This window comes from Gallinula chloropus, assembly GCF_964237585.1.
Source record: "Gallinula chloropus genome assembly, chromosome: 3".
Taxonomy (NCBI): domain Eukaryota; kingdom Metazoa; phylum Chordata; class Aves; order Gruiformes; family Rallidae; genus Gallinula; species Gallinula chloropus.
Window position 1 is genome coordinate 1,010,846 of NC_140087.1, and position 26,384 is coordinate 1,037,229.

The 26,384-nt window shown below is 39.9% G+C and overlaps 1 protein-coding gene across 1 annotated transcript in view; it reads right to left on the bottom strand.

Annotated features, from left to right (window-relative positions):
- Window positions 1–26,384, bottom strand: part of AKAP7 (A-kinase anchoring protein 7) — an 87,032-nt gene that overhangs the window by 26,361 nt on the left and 34,287 nt on the right. Inside the window, exon 7 of the mRNA XM_084261813.1 lies at window positions 23,370–23,514. Within this exon, the coding sequence (XP_084117939.1) occupies window positions 23,370–23,514 (145 nt within the window). The remainder of the gene's footprint in view (window positions 1–23,369; window positions 23,515–26,384) is intronic.

Genomic DNA, 26,384 nt, shown 5'->3' on the forward strand with positions numbered 1-26,384 from the left:
TATTGTGAATATCCTGGCTTTTGCTGCACACAGCTGTCATCACAAACTGTTCTGGTAGATAACAAAGAATATAAATGAGATACGTGGCTAAGAAGTAGCTCTTTGGTGTCCAACAAACTCCTATTGAGGACTGACCCGTGGTAAGCTATTCATAATAACAACAGTCCCTGGATGCACCCTGACTCTTACAAGTGGAGCTCATACTACAATTTTTCCTTCATTGTGGGAATTACTAAAATATCTCTTTTCTACCTGGATGTATAGTTCTGCTAATATGTAGGTATTTAATATTTTGAGGCTTCTACATCTGTTTAAGGTACCAAAGATTTCCCAGCAGCTGTTAAAATTACTGGCCTGACGGACAGATAACACATGCACATACGTGCAGAGCATGACCTCCATAAGCTTTGTATCATTAGGGTAAGAACGAAGGAACACAGCCATACATAGAAATGATGGGATTACAGTCTAGAAAGCCTGCACACAATTTCCTGCCCCAGAGACCCAGGAAACCCACAGTGTTTCGCAGAAAGATGATTTGGGTGCACTGGAAAAACAGCCTTCCATTGCTGCAGTCTGCTTTTGAAAGTATTTTTTAGTATTTTACATTTAGAATGTTAAAAAAACAAATCTTCTGGTAATACCTGCAGTCACTGATCCATATTGAGCACCCACTGAATGTAACAGAGCGCCTGTGATAGCAATGGGATGGATAAAGCATTTCCTTATCACACCTATAAAATGGATTATAAAGCTTAGATTACTTTTAAAATATATATTCTTGTTTATATTCTAAAAAAGCCTATTATTTACAGTTGAAAAAGAATCCATTTATCACAAAATGAGGGTATGACTTCTGTAACTATTAACCTGTACCTTGTAAGTGCTCTAGTTAGTATGACATGCTTGCCAGAAAACCAATAGTATAATCAGTGGCAGAAATTCTCCACAAAAATATCTATTTTGTATTCAAACTACTACTTGATTCACGAAATTATATGTTTATTTTCCTAGATGTAAGACTCTCAGACTGGAGAATCCTATGAATATTTCATAGTTCTTATAGAGATAAGTTAGCTTATCTGAGAAGAACAAGTGTTAATACATGTAACATATTTGTAAAGTATTGTTTCTTATGAAAACAGAATTGACTTTAAGCTAAGTACTATTAAAAAATTATATGCATTATATTATGGTCGCCAGGATGTAATTTCTTTTCCATCACTACAGTTATTAACAATAATGAAATCATATACTGTTGTAGGAATTACCATCTTCCAGTAGCAGAAACAAAAAATCAGAATAGTATAAATGTTTTTAAAATCACTGGAACAGTTATTAAGTTCTATATTCATGGAAATTCTATTGAACTGTGCAGTTGCCTCACTTGAGGAGATGCTGTCAGCCTAACCAAGAGCAAAAAGAAAAGAACATGACCCATATTCTACAACATAAGTGAATTAAACATGAATACTACAGGGCATAAGTGAAGCCAGTCAACAAAGCACAGAAAGACTATTTCTAAGAGTGAGCAGCTGTGTTCAGGATCAAAACATGAACACAGGCAACATTTAAGGCGAGAAAACAAATGTTTTCTACCAGGAAGATTTTAACTAAATCAGAAATGTTCAAGTAATACACCAAACAATAGCAAATCTTTCATAAATAGGCATAATCTCCTTCTATATAGAGGGCTCATCTATGTAGTACCTAAATGAATGCAGAACCCCTGGTGCTGTCATCTTTGGGGAAGTATGTTTTACAAAGCAGCATGAGACATGCAAAGTCCTCTTGTACTTAAAGCCTGTCACCCTTCTGTTAAAACATGCAGTAAGCATAGTGATCTTCACTGATTGCTTTCTGAGCAGTGCTGGCAATCCCTGGATGTCAGGCTGACAATATTCTATTAAGCAATTCTGGAATAGTCACCGGGGACAGGCCTCTGTCATCCATCTACAAGCCATCTTTTAGCCAAAACTAATAAAGCACACAAGCCCAAATGCAAATCCAGAGAAGCAGCAGAGGATTCGAGGAGGACCCCGGCCTTTTACCAGGCCTCAGATCAGTGTACATGCTCTAACTTGCACGACAGGGGCCATGAAGTGAACCGAAACCTCCACAGCATACGATCCATCTGAAGCAGTTGGGCATATATTCAGTGACAACAGTGGGTCTGATCACATTTCCTGTGCTTTGCCAGCTTGAGGCCTGTAGCTTGTTCTGGTTTGACACCTCTTGAAATTTTGCTGAGAACCACAAAGTACATTTTGACAGAAGTCACGTCACAGCAGCAAAGCTTTCAGCTGCTTCAGGCACATAAATGTGCCTGGATATAGACTTACAGCAGCTCCAACCATATGAGGCCTAACCAGCCACAGTATTATTAAATGTGAACAAACCCCAAGAGGGATTGGTGTACATTTTGTTGGGAGGGAAGCCGGAAAGCCTTGGGCCTGAAGCTGAAGGGTGGAATTTTTCCAGGTTAGGAATGGCAAAGTGCCATCCTTCATCAAGGATGGTTTCCTAGACTAGCCAAGACAAACCAGTGTAAGACCAGGAAACAGAACCACTGGCCTCCAGCAAGCAGAATTTACAATTTTGTATTTTGGAAGGTGTCTCTCTTCAGAGCAGAGAGACTGAGACAAACTAAACAATATTCATTCTAAGCAGAGGCAATTTCAGACTTCTTAATGCTCCTGAATACTGCTCAGCTGATCCAAAAGGAACCCAGCAAAGCTTTTTTTAGATGATGCTTGTGGTGCAAATTATGTAAAAAGTGGGTGAGGAAGAAAAGCTGATCTACATTTCAATTTAAAAGTACTTCTGCACTCAGAACCTAAGCTCTCCCAAGCCTATGTATATAAACAGCCATACAGGCACACAGAGCGCACACAGCATATCACTCCAAGTGTTGTTTTGCGAGCATCTACTGATTCAGAATTACAATTTCCATCTAGAAGAAAGAAAAGGGGATAATCAAATCAACTGTTAGACTTTCCAAAAGGTGAATGTTTTCCTAGTGCGGCAGTGCAAGTTATGCACCCATTTCTTCCTGATACTTGGTTTGTAAAGCAATGTGTAATTCTATCACATTTTCAATTGTGTCTTTCTGAAAAGACTTCCAATTGCATTTTTCTGGAGAAAAAAAAATTCTAGAATTATACTTAATTAATTTTAAAGTATATTTTTTTATTCTCCAATGGTTTAAGAGTATTCCTAGAAACATGTACTATAAAGAAAAAAAAATATACTTACTTGGCATTTGCATCCTAAAATAGAAGTGCCGATTTTAGCCATGCTTTTTTAAACCACATTAAAATACACTAAGGGAAATCTCACCACTAATATGTGTTTTACAACACTGCCTTCTAGAGAGAGAATCTTGCTCCTATTCACCATGAATCACTGTTTCTGTGAATTCCATTTGCTGAACGCACTGTACCTTTTCAGCAGAGGCTGGGATGCCAGCCACCGATATGCCTGCCTTCTATTTTAAGTGCAACCTCAGGGAAAGGCTCAAGACCAATCTGCCAACTGTCCAGACTGTTTACCCTCAGGAATGCATTCAGAGCCATGTTTAGAATAAGCCCTACAGCACCTCTGGGTGAAAACCCCAAATATATACAAGCTCTGCAGGGTACCCATGACACCCTTTGCAGAGTGGATCTATCTGTGGTGTGCACATCTCAAGGTATCCCATCTATTCCTGCAAGTGATTTTGCCTGGCCAGGAGTGGGTGTATGAGAGAGACTAACAGCAGATGCCAGCACACAAGAATATGCCCCCCTTGACACAAGACACTTGTAGGTATGCTCCAAGACAATGTCAGCGTGAAAAACTGGGGCAGGGTACACCTCACATCTCAGGGTCTCCCCAAGGCACACCTTGCAAGTCTATCAAGCTTTAATTTCATTCAATGTTCAGGTAGTTCCTGCTGTTGTGCAAAGTAAAGATTAAGGATAAAAGCGGGGGGACCAGAAACTGAAGGATATGTTAGTCATTGTGGGGGAAAATCCTCCAAAAGCACAAAAAGAAATTCAACCTCTTGGCTTAATGCGAATTATTAAATGTTACACGTCACAAAATAGTGCAATTTAAGTCAAGGCAAACCCATTGGTACTTATATACTTTTTCCTTCTCTAATTTCAAAGGTGAGATGAACAGTTGAGACAATGGGGTTGAGAAGAGCTGTTCATAGCCTGGCAGCCTCTCAGTTACTCTGCAGAGCAGTGAGTAGCCAGAGACAGCTATTGTCCAACAGTGGTTTACTGAGAGTTAACCTGACTACAAGGACACCAAAAAACATAATTTGAGAACACAGAAACATTCCTTTACTTTCAGCTTATTTACTATAGTAACATAATCAGAATTTTTCAAGTTCATGTAAATTAAACAAGAGAAAGATGTGGCAGTGGCAGGGCTCTAATGAGATATTCTATCTATATTGATAAACCTTAATTTCCAACAAATTATCACTACACTGTTTGCCTTTTTTTTTAAAGCACTTAAATTTTATGCCCAAATGTTGCTCTGAATATTTTCTTTACTTTCCTGATTACATTTAGCATTTTTAAATGCTTGTTTCGATTAACAGGAAAATCTGGCTACCAAAAAAAAAAAGAAGTTAGAGGTCTATTCTTGTACTTCCTTCCCTTGTACATAGATTATCAATCACATTATTTTAAAACTTGCTTTCTGGAACACGCAGTGTTGTGCACAGCCTAGAAGAACAGCTCTTGCTAAAAAAATCAAAGTGAATTTTCCACTAGAGCAAGCAAATTGAATACACTTTTCTAAAAAGAAAAAAAAAGAATAAAGGGTGACTATTAATATTCTTTCCCTTCAAAGTGTGTCAGGAAAGTCATAGAAATGCACTGACACCATAGCACAGTTTTGTGTGTCAGATCTGCAAATGCTGCTGACCCCAGCCAGTATTTTACTGCTGATGGATTCGCTTCATTCTCGCTCTACACTGGAATTATTCTGGGGTTTGGAACACGTACATAAATAGGCTCATTGAATGTGCCCAAAATTTAGATGGCATAAGGTTGCACAGGGAGGCCCTGATTACAGTTCCTTCTCTGCATTCCTGTTGCAACACTCCTCAGTATTACAACTTTTCCCCAGTCTCCTACATTTGGAGCTCCAGAGCCCAGATTTGTTAACTTTCTGACAATATTACAAAGTTCCTTCTCTCCTGCTTGTTGAAGCTACTGCTAGGAATGCAAGTCAGGACAGAGCTGAGATTTAAAGGTAATCCTTTCTGTATATTTTTCATTTATTTAAGAGGTACTTGACAGTACAACAGTAGAAGACTCCTTAAATATGTATTTTTACAGTCTGAAGAAAAAGTAAATTGAATTGATAGATGCCTCATGCATTTTGAAGTTCTGAAAATCAGCAGTAATAAATTATTTCTGCTGCTTCTGGTGAGAACAAAACCCAGCATTTCAGATCATTTTTCAATCTTTTGCCATATTATTCTGGTATGCCAGTGAAAACATGGTATTTGGTGCTGTGCAAAGAAATGATTAGCATTAGAGAACAGAAATGAAGGGACCAGTGCTGTTACTGTGCATTGCAGCTATGTTATTAAGATTGTATCAAAGGCTTTTCATGATTCATGGGAGGAAAACAGGAAAGCAGCATAAAGTCAGCAAAGGAACCCAGGTAAAACTAATATTAAAAAAAAAGGATTAATAAGGTTTTGATGTTGTCAGCTGTCAGCACTTGCTAGATTGCTGCACCTTAATATGGTTCACTGAAATCTGCCTGGGTGCTGTCATTTGCTTTAGTAAACTGTATAGTTAACCAAGGAACACACCTTAACCAACTTCTTTGTTCAGATTATAAAGAAAAAAAATAGTCTGATTGAAAGGGATTAACACTTGACTCCCTTTCCTTTGAAATAACACACTTTACCTCAAAGCCTTCCAAAAAAGGAATCTCTAGATTTTGAATATATCCTTAAACACATTCTTTTCTTTCCATCCAACTGTCCTTTGAGAAGATCAGCCACAGAGGGATGAAGGTCTGTGAATGTCACAGGGAGAGACCAGTGACCAGGTTCAGTACAGAGAATCCTCACGTAGGAAACGTGCTGAAAGCCAGACTGATGCCCCAGTATGATGCCCAGGGGCATTCTGCTTCTTCCCATGCCCATGAGACAGGAAAGCAGTTTAGTCATCCAAGCAGTCAATTCCCCACCATCGCCAGGGCTTTGACCACTGGCAACTGGCAACGTGTCCTTGTTCCAGGCCTGCAGCACAACCTGCACAGCTCCATGGCAGCAGCATCTTTAAGCTGCCTCAAGCCATTCAGCCAGCAAGGGGCCAGGTGGGCCCGTGCTATAGCAGAGATCAGGCTGAGCTGTGGAACCATCTCTCCCTTTACACTTCATGCAGCTTCAACAGGCATTTTCAGACATTCAGCTGTCGTGTGGACCCTTGAGGCTGCCCTCGTTTGTATTGTTTTACCTGATCTATGTGCAACACCATCGCTTTCATCTGGGATGCACTAGGTAATTTACAGCAGTAGGTACAAGGTTAAGCCTGTAGCTACACCAGCTAAAGCTGATCCACGGAGAACGGTCTTTTGCAGGTCTCAAACGCTGAACTGTTAAGCTGTACTCTGAGTATGCTGGTTAAAATGAACTTATGTCAGGAACAACATTTCTCTCAGTCCTTCTTAGAAAGACAGAAGTGGGGCAGTGGAAAGTATTTCAGGATCTTGCCCATATATTGTAGTATATTATAAACATTTATTCAAATTAACACTTAGAGTTCATCATTTTTAAAAGCTGTTTCTTTCATTTTTTTTTCCTGTTTTAATTTAAGCTATGAACAGGAGGAAACAGCATGGCATCATCTGAAATGTTCGTTCTCAGACAGACACAAAAATGAATTCATTTTTAATTTACCTTTGCAGAAATGTACTGAATAGTCTGCATTTATCACTTGCAGGTGACCCTTCAGCATATGATCTACCAACAGATCATAAACGTGTCAAAAGGTGAAGAAGGTGAAAGGTGAAACGATTGAAAGGTGAGCAAATGTTGGTTTAATTTTAAGTAATAGGTATTACACTGCCATGGCTGGCTGTGTGTGAATCTGTAGGATTCATCATCATGAAGTGCCAAATAGTCTCTACTGAAAGATCGGGACAGGCAGTAACACTGACTCATTTCTTATGGTGTTCTGCTCCAAGGTTTTAATGAGACCAAGGCAGAAAACTCATGCTAAATAGAAAGGAAAAGAGAACTGGGAATGCCAGCCAGCTTTTGCTGTCTCAGATGACTGTGAACTAAGCTCCTTTCGGTTAGTCATACACAGATTCTTGTTATTGCCTTCATACACTTTTCTCAGAAAAATCTAACACAAGAATTATGTCCTGCCCCAATGTTACCAGAAACTTCTGCTGGAACCCAGCCCTTCCTTTGCTACAGATCAGCAGCCTCCTAGTTTTAATACTGATTTAAACAAATGGTTGTGCCAGTTTTCCATTGGCCTCCAATTATGAGTGAGATAAAATATTAGAGCTCATCAAAGTAATGTAAACCTAATTATAGTACTTACCCAAGGCACTCAAACATTAACAATATATTTATAGATTGAAAATTAAAATACAAACATTTTCAGATAAACTCAGTAAGTTTTTTTGTAAGTCATTATATATGTAGGAGTACTGACAACACTTAATCTGAATGTTGTGGATACCTGGAAGAAGTAACAGTGACAAACAAGCTAAACAAAGCTCGTGCGTTACGATTTTCTATCACATCTCTGTATAAACATGCAGAAGTGATACCTGCTGATGCAAAGCTGGTCACACTGAAAGTACAGAATGTGAAAGTCCTCCTAGAAATCTGTGGAGTCAGAAGTGAGATAACAGCTAGGAGTAATTTACTGGAAGGTTCTTGAAAAAAGCCAGCTAGCACTACACCTAGAAGGTTTCCTTGTATCTTCATCTGGAAATCTGCTTACTGTCTTTCAATCTCCTTTTTTAAAGATGTATAGCTACGAGGGAAGTGTGCTCTAGAATTTTGGTTTCATGTATGAACACGTATTCTATTTGCACAAAAATTACATAATTTTAGACTTTCAGTCTAAAAAGGGATTCAAGAATTGGGAGCTTTGACTGAGATGCTTACATTAACCAAGTACAACCTGAGTGGGCATTCCTACATATTCCTTTGCTTTACTCCAGTGACACAGTGATATTTATAAAGGTCAAAAAAAGGGAATGTGATTCTGCATTTGCTGTCAGAACAAGGAGATGATAAAATCTCTCTCTCCCTTCCTCCAGGTACTGAAAAATATTTCTTTACAAAAGGTACTTATGTATAAACGACCTCAAAAGAAGTAAATTTTTTCCTTTGTTTGCTCTGGGTTCTATTCATTTCCATAAAATTTCTGTGTACTGTACAAACTACGACTGTGTTTCCCTCCTAGAGAAGAGAAAGAAACATTTGTTCTCATCCTTAGCAATGATAAATATGTTTTGGAGATAGGAGACATCATTGGTTACACCTTCAATATGCACTCTGATTTTTAAATTGCTGCTATTACATAATTGATAAAATAGGATTTATCCAATTTTTTAAAATTAAGTAAATAAACATGAACTGTTTATCTAAGTGCTAATGAAGCTTTTATGTAGTTTGAAAGATAAGCTCACATACAAAAGATAGTAGCACACAGGAATCAAACCCGATGCTCCTTTAAATAGACACTCATACACATGTCAGTGTGCGAGAGGCCCCGAACGGTTTCCAAAGAAAAGGAACATTTCAGTGAATCATGGACCAACGACACGTGAGAAAACAAACATCTGGGCTGCACTTGGTCCAAAGCCTATCATGGGAAATCTACTGTGCAACTAGTAGGAAGCAGCTCTGATAGATGTCAAGTTAGCCTACGAGTCCTGTAGTCAAAGGCTGTCCGGAATCACACCTTTCTGGTGGGCTTTCTCTTAACCTCCTCCATGGGGCCACCACCCACTTCTGTGGCAAAACTGATGAAAAGGTTTCCAGCAAAAGAGCTACTTAAAAGGGGCGTTTTGCTTTACCTCACAGTAAATTAAACTCCAGGAGTTATGCTACGTGGACATGCATGCATCTAAATATACACGCAGATGAAAACACACACAACGTATATATATGGATTCACCAAGACCATAAACTGGTAATCTATCTCTGGTGAACACCAAAAAAGGACAAGCACCAAAGAGAACAGTTAGACAGGACTGATGTGTGTGCATCAGAACCCAAATGTAACCCACGTATTACACTATTGTCCAGTGGCAGAAGTAGTCCTGTTCAGAGCTGGCTCGGTTGAAACAGCCTGGGCTCTGTCTGATTGGGATCCAGAAACTGGACACCCCACTGGACACTAAACTGGACACAAGATTAAGAGTCCAGTGAGCATCGTAACACAGTGCCTGTGATCTCCATAATACTAGACAAGGAAATATCACAGGATTACAGTCTGACTTAGGGCAGGGGGGAGGTCATTCTTTGGCTCTGTGAGATCTAAATTCTTTGCTACCCTGGAGAAGGTCCTTGAAGAACACAGGGGCATAATTCAGCTTCCATGCTAAACTGCTGGTTGTAGCTTTTCCAGCCTTTGGGAGGTTGAATTCCCCTGAGATGGGGGAAGAAAAAAACCCCAGATGTCCAATTTGAGTGGAAATTGTAACCAAACTATATATGTATTAAGTATTTCCTCTTTAAAATATTTTTTTAAAATGTGAAATCTGATTTAATTACTCATGTACCATCAACAGAGGATACTCGGCTTTGGATTCACGTGGGTGAGATAGATGCCTAACCCCGAAATCACAGACAGAGAGGTGCTGTGTTACTTGTTGGGCATTTCCCACTGGCGTGTTCCATGCAGCACTCAGCTCAGCCTGCCCTTTCTTGGCTCTGCTCTGAGGTACCAAACTCTGCACATAACTGGAAATGGAGGCATCTCGTTCTGAGGCCAAATGCTTACAAAAGATATTTACCTAAAACCTTTCTTTGACTGGTCATTTCTGTTATTACACAAAGAATACAAGACCCCTCCTTTAATACCAAACAGCAGGATTTGCCAACGTAATACACTCATCAAATGCACCTTTCAGTCAGGTAGAAAACATACATTCAGCCCATCTGTTACCTTTCAGGGCACAGAAGACTGTGGACCAGGTCTGTGGACCAAAATCTGTTTTGAAAACAGCCCTTTAGAGAGAACCTGCAGAGAGAACTCTCACCATAATTGCACTAATAGCAGAAAGTTATTAATATAATTTCACTGATGTACGACTACATTTGAATTTGTACAAATGTAAAAAATGTATGTATGTAACAGAATGCAACCCCTTACAGATTCTTCCATTAAATTAAATAAACCAATAAAGAAAAAAGTGTTAAAAAAGCAGCAGTCAGCATAGCTGCTGCTACAAAAGACAAAGTTGTTAAATATAGGCAGCTGACTAATGCCATGGGCTTGAGCACTGCAACTCAACTGGAGTGTAGATGCTGAGCAGGAGCTCAAGAATATTCAAATATTCAAAAATATTTTGTACTTGACTACTGAACTCTACTGCATAATTCTTACCCTTAAATTGGCCCTATTACAAGGCAGTATTCACCCCAAATTATGTTCTTTTCCTTAGAATTTCATTATAAGCCTCACCACCACTGGCCCTGGAACACTGAAGTCCCAAATAGAGAAAGAAGTGAAGAAAAGGACTGGAAGTGATTGGAGTTTAAAATTGAAAATTGAAAGAACAGATAATCAACCAGAAAGTACTCAATTTTTAAAGCTTCTTAGCCCTTTTTCCTCATAAGCAACCTGAATGACTACAGCTCATGGTGAAAATTGGTAATATGAGCCCAAAAAAAAGGCCCCACGATACAGAGAAGCAGTAAAAATATGGATAATTATCAGGACATTATTTTCAGTAGTTTAAAATAACTAAGGCATTAGGACTTAGACACCTGTGTTTCAAATTAGTTTTAGGTTTATTTTGAAATACATGTTTGTTATGCCTATATAGAAAGAATTTTACTGTAAAACTTTAAACTCCATCTAGAGAAACAGTATGCTTTCGTGTGGTTTGTGTTCTTCAAAATCAAGAAAAGCTCTCCCCAAGAATGTAAATAAACACTAAGTGCATTCAAACCAATCCAGGTAATGAAAGAGGAAGAAAGAGAAACCACATGTTATGGGTATTTCTGAAAAGAAAAGAATACATATGAGAAGCTCTGACAAAGACTTCAACATATGCTTCTAAAAGAGTATATCCATCAGCAGGTATATTTCCCATGTTAGATAATGATTGCTTTCGTGTGTTTGTGGTTGGACCTGATGATCTCTCGAGGTCCCTTCCAACCCCAACAATTCTGTGATGCTCTGATATTGTCACATACTGAAAACTGTGTAGGGTGGGGTTTTTCCTCTTTCATTTTGTATTCACTCTTCCTATTATGTTTTTTCACCAAAGAATGGTTATATATGTCTTGACAAAATAAAAACCCAAAACAAAACTGTAAAAAAAGGTTCCATCCTGAAAATCAGCCCCTCACATTGATCCAACTGCAACTGCAGTACAGTATTAAAAATAGCACTTCTCATATTAAAAATACACTAACAAGCTTCCTCTTCTGCCAGAGGTTGTATAACGTCCTAATCAAGTGATACAAGTTTTTAACATTCAATGTGTTTTGTGTTTGCACTGCAATAGGAAGACAGGAATGGGGAAGGAAAACTACCAGTCTTGCCTGCATTTGAAAGATAAGACAGATTAACACTGGCTGGGAATTTTAAAGTACTACGAGCTATTTCTGAATAATTCCATATGTGAACACTCTTATTTTGCAATAAAAGTGCTTTGTTCCTGTTCAGATTGACCCACTTTCCCAGTGTGTTTAATTAGTAACAGTTTTACGTGTAAGAAAGCCTTTTGTGTTTTTCTCTTGATAAAAGCAAATGAAGTTCAGGATCTAGGGTTTCTGATTCAACAAAACTTAAACATTTTTTAAAAATAAACAATGGAAGCAGTGCCTGGATATTGAAATGCAATTGTGGCATTTTCACTGCTTCCCTGAATAAGTGATTTCAAAGGTACAAGGTTTATTAAGCAGTCTTCAGTCAGCAATTTCTTTCTGTTGTAATCTGTAGGCTTTGAATGGTTAGAATTCATTAAGACAACCCTGCTCTTTGCAAAACTCAAAGTTACAGCAGGGTTTTTTAAAAGTATATGCCAAAGGGTCAAATGTAGTGTCAGCACTTCAGAGAACAGGCTACTTCAAGGTCAGGTTTGATGGGGCTCTGAGCGACCTGATCTAGCGAAGATGTCCCTGCTCACTGCAGGGATGACCTCTAAAGGTCCCTTCCAACCTTACACATTCTACGATTCTATTTATCTGAAGTAAAACCACGCAGTCCAGAGAGGACAAGAGCTCACTGTGCCAGCACTCATAGCTGAGCCAAATCCAGGTGAACAGAATCCGTAGTGCCAACTGGAGCTGTCGAGCTCAGCGCTGTGCAACCACACGCACCCAGACAGCGGCTCCGAATGCGAGCAGTGGGGATCCACAGTGTCTCAGGAAAAGCAGTGCAGGCACGTTTAGAAAGTTAAGAAATGGGAAACCTAACTTCAGGCATCTGCACGTATGTCTAATACATATGTATGCATGTTTGGCCTAGGCCTGGTACCACAGCTTGGGCCACATTAAGACTCCTGACCTCCTGATGCTTGTGTAGAAATTAGTGCATTGTTAAACACTACTGCAGCAGCCTGGAGATGGCAGCCAGAGCTTGAGAAGCAGCGAGAACAGTGTTGTCTCCACCTGATCCCGAGTGCTCTTAGCCAGTGGCACAGAACAAGCAAGCAGGGTACCTTAAATCACTAAAGTAGTATCAGAGAGTTTATGTCACTGCTGGTTAACACCTTTAACCTTGCAGCTGAACAGATGAGGAATGTTCACACAGCACAAAAGGCAGCACAAGAGAGTTACTTCTTATGCACTGCTCAGGCATTTATTATGGGCTGTAAATGGCAGGGTTTGGCCCTGCTGCCTGCAGTGGCTCTACTCGAACCAATGGCCTCAGGTCAATTCTCAAGCTGCAGGTGGGGCAGTAAAGCCCAACGCTGGACTGTCCCCAGCTGGATGCCTTACAATGAAGTGCCCACATGCAGACTCAGACGTACTTCACAGAACAGGCTGGACCCATGGGCTGAGACCAACAGGATGAAGTTTAACATGGCCAAGGGCAGAGTGCTGCACATGGGACAGAACAACCCCCTGCAGCTACAGGCTGGGGGAGACTGGCTGGAGAGCTGTCAGGAAGAGAAGGACCTGGGGGTGTTGGGTGACTGCAGGCTGAACATGACCCAGCAGTGTGCCCAGGAGGCCAAGAAGGCCAATGGCATCTTGGCTTGTATCAAAACCAGTGTGGCCAGTAGGTCTGGGGAGGTGATTGTGCCCCATGGGTGAGGCTGCACCTCGAGTGCTGGGTGCAGTTCTGGGTTCCCCACATTAAAAAGGACATTGAGGCCCTGGAGCGAGTGCAGAGAAGGGCAACCAGGCTGGGGAAGGGGCTGGAGGGCAAATCCTATGAGGAGCAGCTGAGGGAGCTGGGGGTGTTTAGCCTGGAGAAGAGGAGGCTGAGGGGAGACCTTATCCCCACCTACAACTACCTGAAGGGAGGTTGCAGAGAGGTGGGTGATGGTCTCTTCAGCCAGGTGACAGGAGATGGGACAAGGGGCAATGGCATGAAGCTGTGCCAGGGCAGGGACAGATTGGATGTTAGAAAAACATTTGTTACTGAAAGAGTTGTCAGGGCTGGAACAGGCTGCCCAGGGAGGGGGTTGAGTCACCTTCCCTGGATGTGTTCAATAAAAGGGTAGATGAGGTACTCAGGGATATGGTTTAGCACAGGATGGGAATGGTTGGACTTGATGATCTTAAAGGTCTTTTCCAACCTTGTGATTCTGTGATTCAGTAAGAAGAAATAGAAACTTCTCCCCTATGTAATAAAGCAACATGTTTATGAACTGTATGTTGTACCCTCCCAGAAAGTTCTCTGCATTGCATGAGTGACACCCTCCAACCCTTTGTACCCAACAGTTCTGTGTAACTGTCCTATAAACAGAGGGGTGGTTCAGGTGTCTCCCTGGTCACTAAATCTTAATTCAGATCTCAGGTGTTTGATTTTCCATTTGAACAATAGAAGATCATATACTCTGTATTCAACCAGGACTGTCATGGCCTTTGCTGATGTTTTTAAAAACATCAAGTAATTTCTCAGGCTGCTGTTAAGACAATAGTGTCATGTTTTAACGTGTGGTTGATGCAATCTTCTCTTAAGTTCTACTGCTTCCATACGACCAAGCGCATTGCTGCTCTCCAGGAAACAATCAGTGACACTATATGCCACGTTAACAATGCTGCTTTAAAATGTGTCACATTTTATCTTGAAATTATTTCCACTGAAAATAAGCTACTTTTAGAGATACAAGAGGCTTCAAAAATACTTTATGTACAGTCTAGAATAAGAAGACTACTGGGAATGAAATTATCAGCTGCTTCTATTCATCACTGTTCTGGAAGAGAAATATAAGTCATGTTATTAAGCAAAACAAGCCCTCTTCCTCAAGAGCTACATTTTTTGTGTCAGTGTTTGTATCATCCCTGGAGTACTGATTTCTATTGATCTGTAATGGTGTCTCATTTTAGAATACCTCACAGGGGTTAGGTTCAAAGCGTAGCAGACGCCCTCTGTGTAACCACGCTGGATAAGCTCTTCAGATCTCCAGTAACCATCAACAATTGAAGAAGGGTGATATTTGAACAATGGAAAGCTGTTTTTCTTCTCACTCCATGTGCCTCGAACTACTGAAACACACTCCTCACAGGAACTGCAGAAGAGCTTCATTCAGTTATGCTAAATCAGACATGCCTTCCCTTTGATGTTAAACTGTACAATAAACACATAGTAACAAAAGCAACAGCCTACCTAGGAAATTTGTAAGAATAGAAAATATTTTTTACTGATCTTTTCAAGGTAATATTACATATTTTAACTCATTCCTCACCACCTAGATGGTCTGTTTACTTTTTTCAATGAGCATGTCTTGAAATGAGTGTTTTACAAATGTTCAGTGTGGTTTTAATATATGAAATTTAGGGATAAATTAGTTGTTTGGACACCAAAGTCTGCTTGAGGAAAAATGTCTTTTAAAGAAGCAGAAACGCTTAAGACACAAAAAAAAGCTACTGGATGTGATTAAATTGCATTTTATAGCATACTGTGTGAAAAAATCAATTCTTTTTATGTACTCAACTAGATTTTCAGTCAGGAATCACATTCTTACTGATGTCAAATATGCTTTTGTATTTTCCAGTCAGAATTATTTCCTCAGCTTTATTCCACTGTTTGCACCTGGTTTTGAAAGTAATTTGTGGAAAATCTTATTGTCACTTGTTTTCAACAACTGATAGCAGCTCTGGCATGAAAACACACCACTACTTCAAAGACTTTTTTGTTGAAAAATGAAAGGACAATAGCCTTTAGAATAGAATTACATTATGCAATGTTTTTAAAGAGAACTGAAAAAAGTACCCTGTACAATACAGCAAATGCTGCAAATGTCATAATCACCGAATCACGAATCAGACACTCGCAGAAGGTGATGAGATGGTTCCACTTACTTCAGTATTAGGAGATGCACGATTTAATTCTGAACATCATGTTCCTGTCTGAGTCTCCCTGTCAGTTTCTAATTAAAGGCTTGTTACACATTTGTCAATATTAAAGATCAAACTCAAAGACATTAGAATCTGCCCTCAAAACAACAAAATACTCTTCTGAAATTAAAAATTCCACTTTCAAACCGTATTTAAATTGGTTATTTCCCTCTCAGCCAGTTCGTTCTCCTTATCCACACACAGAATACATCAATATAGCTTTTACGTTATCATTGGTATTACAAAATTAATCTGAAATGCTAGCTCAGTATGAAAAATGCTTTGCTGTTTCCATAGCACAAAATTACCCAATAGAGAAGAAACCGCCCAGAGCAGCGATACAAGATGAGACAGGTCGCTAGAGCAGAGGAGAACATCCTTCAAGTTTCAATGCAGGACCAGTGGAACCGAATCAATGGGGCCAGCACGTGGCTCTCAGCAGCGAGTGGAAAGTATGTGATGTGTGCAAGGAACCCTTGGATCGCCCCTTTCTAGTGACTGTGCATGAAGAGCCTTGCCTCGAGGCTACCAGCTAAAGCCTGAGTGCTTCTCTGACAGGTTGAAAAGAATCCATTCTCTAGGTCAATATTCTACCACATGATTCTACTAAGAAATTGTGCTTTAGGGAAAGACTTTACGCATTAGAACATGGTATATGTTGCTTTTTATGTCAGCAAACAGTTATTAAGCAGACTGCATGCACAAAAGTACAGCAGCTGTGGATAAACTCAACAAAACCACTGAATTAATTACTAATTTCAGATATGAAGAAAAAGCTCCTGCAAAGCTGCCCAAGACAGTTTTATCCAAAAGTGGAATCCTAGAATCCTAGAATGCTTTGGGCTGGAAGGAACCTCAAAGATCACCTAGTTCCAACCCCCCTGCCATGGGCAGGGGCACCCTCACTAGACCAGGTTGCCCAAAGCCCCATCTATCCTGGCCTTAAACACCTCCAGGGATGGAGTTTCGAAATCCCTTCTGGGCAACCTGTGCCAGGACCTCACCATCCTCACAGCAAAGAATTTCTTTCTAACATTTAACCTAAACCTGCCCTCGTTTAGCTTAAGGCCATTGCCCCTTGTCCTGTCACTATGCTCTCTGGTGAACGGTCCCTCTCCCCCTTTCCTGTAGGACCCCTTTAAGTATCCATCGCAATTAGAAGCCCAGAGGCTTCTCTTCTCCAGGCTGAACAAGCCTAGAGCAGTTACTCACAACCTACTAGGTGTGGAAAAAATTAGAAGGTAGCCTACAAATAGATTATCAAGGAAAGAAAGAGACCTATGAGTGTTTTTTTAATTATAGATAAAGAAGGACAGATAACAGATAAAATCAAAGAATCACTCCTTATTTTAGAAGAAGTGATTCACTGTCATGCAAGTGATAAGGAGAGTAAAAGAAACTAACACATGATATGAATAATTTTGCTGTACGTAGAATCTGAACAATTAAAATGGTGTTTAATTGGTTACCACTGCTGCTTCCAATGTGAGCAAATAAACACTCATTGCTGTATGAATTAAATCAATCACTTTTAGGTCAAGCCATCTGTTGACAGAGGAGCAGGAGAGTACCTACAGGAGACAAATGCCAGTTTTTCTCTTCACTTAAGCCAGTGCCACTTTAAGATTTCAGACAAACTGGGCAAACTCCATATTGCAGACTGTATCTGAACCCTCTTCTTCCTTGATGATTGAGGTGCAGTATTACTGGGGTGGTTTTTTGCTCGACACTGCAAGTGCATTTTTGTAAAAGAGCAAACTGAGGGACGTTGACAATCTATCCAACTCTTATATTTTCAGTCTTCCATTTCTTCTCAGTATTATTTCGAGTTCATAAGGTGGCATTATTGCACCTATTTTCTGTTTCAAGTAGAGATGAGTCTTTGCTTTTGTCCTTCTTACTTCTGACTCTTTATTCTTTATGTGTATTCCCCAAATGTACTGCTGACAAATTTACCTTCAGTCTGGTGAGCTCTTGCACAAGGTACCACCAGCAGCATCTTATTTTTTGTTTGAGACATGAGTGTTGAGCAGCTGCCTTGCTAACACCATAAAATATAACACAGAAGCCTAAACTGCACCATTAAATCCTAACTCAATGTTATTAAAGTTCAAGTAACTAGAAAGTTACTGAAATCATTCAAAAAGTCTTAACAGCCACAATCTGCAAGAATAAATTTTGTTCATAACATGTTCCATTCCTACTGCTATTGACCTCAGAAATGTGAAGCTTGCAAACACAATGCCTCTTTTGGTCATTTATCTGAAAATTTGTATTTTTTATGTGTATATAATATATATATTTATATACATATAGTTATGTGTATATAATTAACAAGCAAGCTGATTAAGAAGCGTTAACAACTGTTGACGTAGTGCATCTAAGACTCACGTCTTACCTACCTTAGAAACCTTTTAGACCTTGCCTGTCTCACACACACATTGGAGGACAGGATGGCAGACTATCTTTTCTGTAGGTATCTCCCATATCAGAGAGACTGTAGAAGTTACCTTGATGTCAAGGTCAGACTGGACACTGAACTTGTACATAGTTTCACTGAAATGTAAATTGACCCACTGATGTTCTGCTACTTAACACAGCATTTATCTGAGGTATTATCCGAGCAGCAAGAGCATTACCTTTTACCACAGAATGCTTTTACCCAGATAAGAGATGTTTGTACTCTGATATTTTAATGTCCATATTGCTACTGGTAGATTTCAAGTGTTAAGGAGAACTGTAACAGCACTTTTAACCTCCAAATCATTGCAGATATATGAGTTCTGGCTGTGCAGAAAATAAGAGTAACCTGCTGGGTGGTTTCCACCCAAGAACACACTTCTTCAAGTTTTTCTACCTCAGAGACAGCACAGGGGAAGCCTGATATCTAAATTTCTCCTTACTAACCACTCAGGACAATCTTATCACACTTTACAGGCTGAGTACAGCTTGGCATGTGATAACTTTCTTTAAAGTGTATATAGTCTTATTTTAAATTCTATTACTATAAAAAAATCTTTTAAATAAGTCTACAAAAATTTAATAGATCCTGACAATATTGCAGTGAAATATGTAATGCTAAAAGTATATTTAACGTAAGATTTACATTGTGCTCCCTCTGATGGTCAGAGGGCCTACTGAACATCTTCACTGTGATAGAAAGAACTTGCCAGTCATTCAGGGGAAGGAACATAAATTGAGAAGCTCAATTCATTCCTACACTTACTGGTCTTCTTGGGGACTGAGGTGACATAAAACAGCTGCCATGAGGTGGGTGGTCTGAGGAAGGACATTTTGTTGGCTTGCTGGTTTGTTTGCTTTAAAGAATAAACTGTACTCTGAGGATGAAGCTTCGACATTACTGTCACTGTCATGTCCTGTTTTAACTCCTGAATACATAACCTGCAGGGGTGGCATGCAGAAGCAGAGAAATCTTCCAGTGCAGGTGTCTGCAGGCTCTGCTGAAGATGGTGGATGCTGCTCTGTAACACATTGTCAAGGCCTCTTTACCTGCTGTGCGTAGTGCTGCGGTTCTGCAAGCGTTCCCCCTCTGCCTTTATCCATACCAAGCTTTTATGCTTCCCATCTTTTTCAACATGCTTTTAAAATGAGCAGCTACCAAGCTGGGATGTGTTGTGGCACTTAACTAGCCATGGTAGCATGCAATTCTTTGTTGTGTGTGGATCTCTTCTTAACATTAGTGCCGATCCCTTTTGGGATCTTTTCATCTTCTTCCCACTCAATTCTGTCCCAAACTTGAGGTAACAAAAAGTAAGTATCTGTGCACTACAAGGGAAGAAGCTAACTGCTTGAGTACATGTGCACATAGAAAGAACTGCAGCTGGGTATAATGTTTTGTCTGTAAGTAATTTTCTAATCTCGCTATTTCTGATGCATTCATAGACCTGTATTAAGTCCCTCCTGAGTTTATTCTAATGTCCTAGCTACCTATAGTTCCTAAATCCCATATTCAAATCAGATTTTAAAACATTTTGCAATGAGCTTTCTTATTAAAATAGTTGTTTCTTCTCCAAAATTAAAAAGCAAGCAATTTAAAATGTTCCAAAATAGATGTTTTCCTTCTCCTGTTTGCTTTAGATAAATATATATTAACATGGCACAACCAGAAAAAATGACTGTGTATATTTGGACAGGATGCATCTATGTCCACACAGGGCTGAGAAAAGTGGGGATAATACTACTATGCTTTTTCAGTGAGTCTTCAGTGAATAACATCCACTCAAATACTGTGGCTAGAGAAAGACAGATGTACTCGTGTAAAAATAATTTAGAGGAGAATCCTGTTCGGACAGTGGAAACGAACTTCCATAAATTCTTTACACATTGAGATAAAGCCAAAGAAGCATCTGATTCTGGCTTTGAAAAGCAGTCGATTGACTGCTGTTATAAACCTTTTAATGGGACTCACATTCAAAAGACAGCTGAAAAACTGAGTCTTATTCTAGTATTGTGACATGTCAGTAAAAAGACAAGTCCAAGAAGAGAGATTTAAACAAATGTCCTGAAAAAACATTATCCATAGCTACCAACTGAAGTATCAGTTATTATTTGTAATGAGTTGTTTACCAAATTCCTTCATCAGATACATATTCCAAAACATGCTAAAGTGTATTTGTGAAGAGTAGAACCTCCATTTCACACAAATGAAACATTTTATACTGTGTTAAATAATCTTGCAATTTCACTTTCTCTAGGCATTTGTCTGCACATAAATGCATATTTGAATGTACAAAAGTGTTCAGAAGATGTTAGATATGTAGTTACATACACAGATGTAGACACAACTGTGATACATGCATAATACAAGGTAATGTATATGATAATATATTGAGAGAGAGAGAAATGTATGTATATCTCACATTAGTTTTGGCTGTTCTGGATTTTACAGTGCTGTTTTCACTAATTTTAGCAGACATCCTACACATTTTTTTCTCTGTATTGCTTTTGATTTGTTTTGTAACAGTCTACCTAAGCGAAATAAGGCAGCCCTGACTGCAAACAAAAACATTTACAGGGAATAATGTTTAGCATTTGCAAAGTGCCTGGCGTGTTCAAAGCAATGTGTTAAGGGTTTAATCACAAGTGCTCAAAACAGTCCTCAGGACCAGCGAGAGCTTCCGCCAGCAGTGCAGCAGCACAGGGAAACAGGTTACCAACAGGCAGAAACAAAGTCATCGCCAAAGCCTCACACACAGCCCTGGAACAAGCACCATCTCTTAACATTGGCATTTATGTAAAGCTGGTACAAACAAAAGGAATTTAGACGTAGTACTGTTGATGAAACCCCTTTGTTTCCAACCTAGTGTTAGTTTTGATAGCATTAAGAATGAAACAATCCAGATCTTGAAAAGCAGCTGAAAAACAATAGATGAGGCACCAGGTGTAACCACGTTTAACCTGCCCATTAACGAAGAACGGTTTTGATGGTGATGAAGAAACAGTATGTGCTTAGGATAAATGGAGTATAATACATTATTGAAATATATTTCTGTCAAATAAAAGCCTTTGAAAGTTGGATCTTTCCATCAAAATCAGCTCAGCTAGAAGAGGTGCCTGGATCCGACGTTTTCCTTTTATTTTATGCTCATCATACTTTAAAGGTTGTGCAGAATTTGTGGGTGGACATGGCACCTTCATGAAGCCTTCATCTTCTTGAGATCTGTTTAGTCCTTAAGAAGGTATCTTCATAACAAACAGAAGTTTCATCTTTGCCAGATTTCTTAGTCCTTAAGGATGTATCTTCACAACAAATAGAATTTTTCATGTTTTTTGAGATTCCTCATTACTTATGGGTGTAGACAGGGCTTCCCTTGAAAACTGTCCATATGAGAAAGATTCCAGTGAAGACGTTTCTATTCAGCTAGTTGGGATTGCAACAGTCTTGGACAGCAGCATCTCCCTGATGCTGCATGTTTTATTCTTTCTTTCTGATATGATCATTCATTGGTCACAAATATTTTCATTATTAAGGCTAGGATGCTTTGGAGTAGGAAATGTTGGATCCAGGAAATAATTGCCTAGTTGGAATGATTTCTGGTCATTTTATTTTTTATATTTCTGCTTATTACCAGAAATCTGGAAAATGATAGAGGGTATATAAGAACAAATTTATCACGTTCTTTAAGTAAGCATTTTATTGTTGAGACTCCTTGTAAAAGACATTTTCATATTTCTTTCCTATTATTAGATGATCCATGAGAGAACAGATGTTCTCTTTTCCTTAAGTAGGTCAATGTAAAGAGTTTGTTTTACTAAGATTTATTAAGACCGTGTATATTCTTGTGGAGATGGAGCTATTGCTCCTTGAGAACATGCCAAATAGAGCTTTGCTCTATTTCTGAATTTCTACTTTGAAGGAAAAAAAGACTAGTTAAGTCTTCACATGAGCTTTTGGTATGAATTTCAGTACCTCATGTCTTCCAGCAACACTACATTCAACCTTTGACTGACTGCAGCACAAGGAAAATAATCCCTAAACAAAAAAACCCACAAGCTGTACAAAGGAGAAAAAGAAATTAAACTGGCCTCCAAAGGCCATGATCTGTTCCGTGCTATAAACCTATCTTTTGAGAATCACCTTTAAAGGGATATACAAGAAGAATCAGATTCATTATGACAAGAGAAAAAAAAACAAAAATAAACCCAAACCACCCCAACCTGCGTATTTTGCTGCATTACTACTTGACTGTCTTCCCATGTCATCTGATTTCCTAAAGATCTGCAGGTGCAGGAGTGATATTTTTAAAGATATCCCTAACACATCAGACAATGTATTCCTAGATTTAAAGTGGTGATGGCATTTAAGACAAACCCCTCAACATTGTCTAACTATTCTACTTCAGGGTGTTTCAGCTCATGTTCTTAGTATGACTAATAGCAGCCTCAAGATCCACTACCATCTACTGAGACCTAAGCATGACAGAGAGGCGTATTGTGCAAGCCGTTATCTCACAGGCTCTCAGTCTGCAGACCTTCCATGTGTATCACCTCGGGTTCCAGTTATACACGACTTGTGGCAGAGCTGAGAAGACAAGCCCAGAATATTCATCACAGGGATGTGAAGCTTCTGTTCAGATAAAGCAGGAGGACACAACGGTGATCACCAGCATGGTAATCACCATGTACGGTGTCTGTACAACGTTTCAAGTCTTGATGGTGTTCTGAACACTTAGGAAATCTGTTGTGCCACTGAAATTCTGTCTGTACATGAACATAGTCCAAGGTCACATCTCTGCCAAACCAGAGACATTTGACTAAGCTTTAATCACCTATAATTACCTTGCCCAATCTAACTCAGGCACACAGACCGTCTTTATATTCACCAGAGATGAGCAGCTCTGGAGACTGATACATCTCACTTATCTCAAATGCCCATTCTAGGATGAGAAATGGAACTGGATTCAGAGGACAGATAGCTGAACATAAACTTCAGTTGTCAGCAAGAAGTACTGCAGTGTGCCTGGAGAGCCAGGATTGAAGGGCAGACTCCTGCCAGACTCTGGATATTATTACAAGAATCACCTAACATACAGTCCAGAAAAAAAAAAAGGCTTTTCAGGCATAATTTACAGACACAACAGATATAAGAGGAGAATAAAGATGTACATACCAAAAACAATAGAGGACTCACAGTAGTAGTAACCATTTGGTTGCTTTTTTTTCAACATGGAGCAAAGATCTAGACGATGAAGGATTTCATCTCCAAAATAATGGCTTTTAAAATCTTCATACAGGCTTGAGTCAATTTTTTTCACCTTTAAATAGCAAAATAAAAATTAAATTAGGCATTCTACTAGAAGACTGAATTTCTGTATTTAATTCCTAAAGTCTTCATTTTAACCAGTGGTATAGTGAGCATGGAAAACTACTGCAAGGCGCACAAAGAATACTGAAACAATAGTGTGCTAAATCTTCTGTTATAGTTAAACACTGGCTGCTGCAGAACATAAAGAAGGAAATAAGTGTCATTACACTTCCTTTTTACTCCTCCCTCTTCGGTCCTGTAGAAAACAAATTGATACTAATGATCCTACAACTGCTTTAACTTCCAATGGTTTGCAACAGTCTTCATGAACACCTAACTGGAAGTTATTCACACTGTCATCACTGGGCATGCTACTACAAGGAATAATCTCAGATGTTCTTCAAGGGCAGTTTTCAAGGTCTTTAAAATCACCAAACAGGAAAATGTTGTTCTATTTAACTAGCACTATACTTTTTATCTCAGTAAATCTAAAAACTTACAGTGATTTATAGTATCAGTATCATTACATAGTTTTGCATATACGATGTGGAATATAATAAAAATTCCATTAGGCTGTTTTCAGAAACCTGATTTCAGTAGTTCAGAGTTCAGGGCTCCTCATCCCATTGTATTTTCAATAAAGCCAGATGATCTCCATAGAAATGCAGTATTTTCTTCTTCAATCTATCACAAGATAATACTGCTTGCTTTTTAAAAATCAGTACTATAGAGTAAGGGACGTTAGGAGTGACCACTGCCTCCAGCAGCTTCAGCCCAGGGCTCCCCACTCCTTGGCCACTGGAGCCCAGCCCCATGTCCCAGGGACCCAGGGTCTCTGGTGGATGCACCCACTGAGTTCATGTCCCAGAGACACGTACACATGCTCACAGCACATGGACATGGATGGCTACGCAGGATGCCACAAGGTGCTGCCTTCAACAGCACCCACGTACGGGGGAGGCCCAAGCGGAGACAGCCCCTGGCAGAGCCAGAAGCTCACACGAGACTCCACCCAGGTTCACAAGCACACGCACATTTGTCATGGGCCCTCTGCCCACCTGCCACCCCTGCCCAGATCCCCCTTTATCCACTCCATGGGTCCCCCACACACCGGCTGGTCCAGCTTGAGAGGTGGTAGTGAACACCCACACTCCTCACACACACACTTGGTTTGGGGAAGATACAGACATTTGCCCCCCAGCCACCAGCACACGGGCTCAGTCACACAAGTGCACCTGCCAGCCCCGTTATACACACAACCTGTCCCTTTTACACCCCATTCTGTCCACTCCTGCTGTGCTCCTCCCTGATCCCCTTCCCTGCACATCCTCTCTCCATTCACACAGTCCCATCTGTCCCTCTCAATACTCCAACAGCTGCAGTCCCGGTTTGCCTGCAGTTTCTTGATAACCCATCAGTTAGTGTGACCAACCAGGTTTGTTTCTTGGGTTTGCGTGTTATGCTTGGTAGGTTTGTGTCTGTATGGTTAGCTTATGGCTTCCCCCTTTCCCTTACCCATCCATTTGACAAGGTCCTCAACCAGACAGTGCTACTGAAACTAACATCCCCAGACTCCACATGCAGTTACCAGTCCGTGCAGCTGACCAGCTTTGGCTCTTGCTATTGTCTTCCTTACTGTACACTGGTCAGGCTCATGTTGTTTAGGACCATCTCCTTTTCTCTACTGTCCCCTCTGCACTGAAAATGTCCCTCACAGCCACCCTAAAGGGAACAGATGCTGTGTCCTTCCTCACACCCTTACACTATACCTGTTCATCCAAACACTTCTTGCAATCTTTCACTGGCAATTACTCATATGCAAGATGGACTGAGTGTCAGGGTGTCTACTGAGCTTTCATGTACATACAAGAATATTAACTTCAGAAGCACTTTGCTTGTGTTAAGTACATGCACATTTGATTCTCTAACGCCTAATTTAGAGGCTTTGGTCCCCTTTACTAAATTAAGACTTTTGGTCCACCGGTCTGATGTTGTGAGGATCAGCTGGGTCTTTCCACGTCCTTATGCTCTGAAACGCTGACACCTAGTGGTGGATGCTTTTGTTCCACTGCAGGTACACGACCTCCATGGAAGTCTACATTTACTCCATCCTCACTGTCATTATATAAATGTGGTATTCTGTGGCTAGATTAGTCCTTATGTACCAAGATTATTTTGCAATTGAATCATGGTTCTTTGTTTCCTGGCTGAACATTCTTTGAAATCCATTTAGACATAAATCAGTAACAAAACAAAAAAGAGACCTTTTCAGCCAGGAGAACACTTGTCAAAATGTGAAACTTTGAGTCCTCATGGACTGGAAAGAGGAAAAGATCAAAATCACAACTTCACACTCCAACAACAACAAAAAAAAGAACCAACATTTCCAAGAGGTTGGGATATTGCTTGTCAGAAACAGATTGGTGAGCTGTGAATCAAAGGTTGAATCCTTAGGAACTGAGTAAGCTTGTGATGCACTACTGAAAGATATTTGGAAAAGTATTCATGGGAAAACGATGGTATTTTTAGTAACTTGGACCGGTTTCTGGAGTGCTCTTTGTAATGAGATGTGAAAGGATGAAACAGTGCAGGTGCACAGGATGGTCATGGTTCACTTCTTAATTGAAAGCGCCTAGAGCAGTAGAGAACAATGACAAGAGCTTTTGTCACTTGGGAAAGTGATAGATGCTGATTATAAAGCGATGCTGTAACTGGGGAGAGCGAGAAACAGTATTTTAGAGGCCATTTTGAAGATCTTGGTGCTCGAAGGGGAGGAGGAAGACATTGGCCTCTTGAGGAAGCACTGCAGTGGATGGATGCCTGTGAAGGGACATGGCTGTGTAACGTGGGCCTGGAGAGGCACTGTGTGTGAAGCTCTTG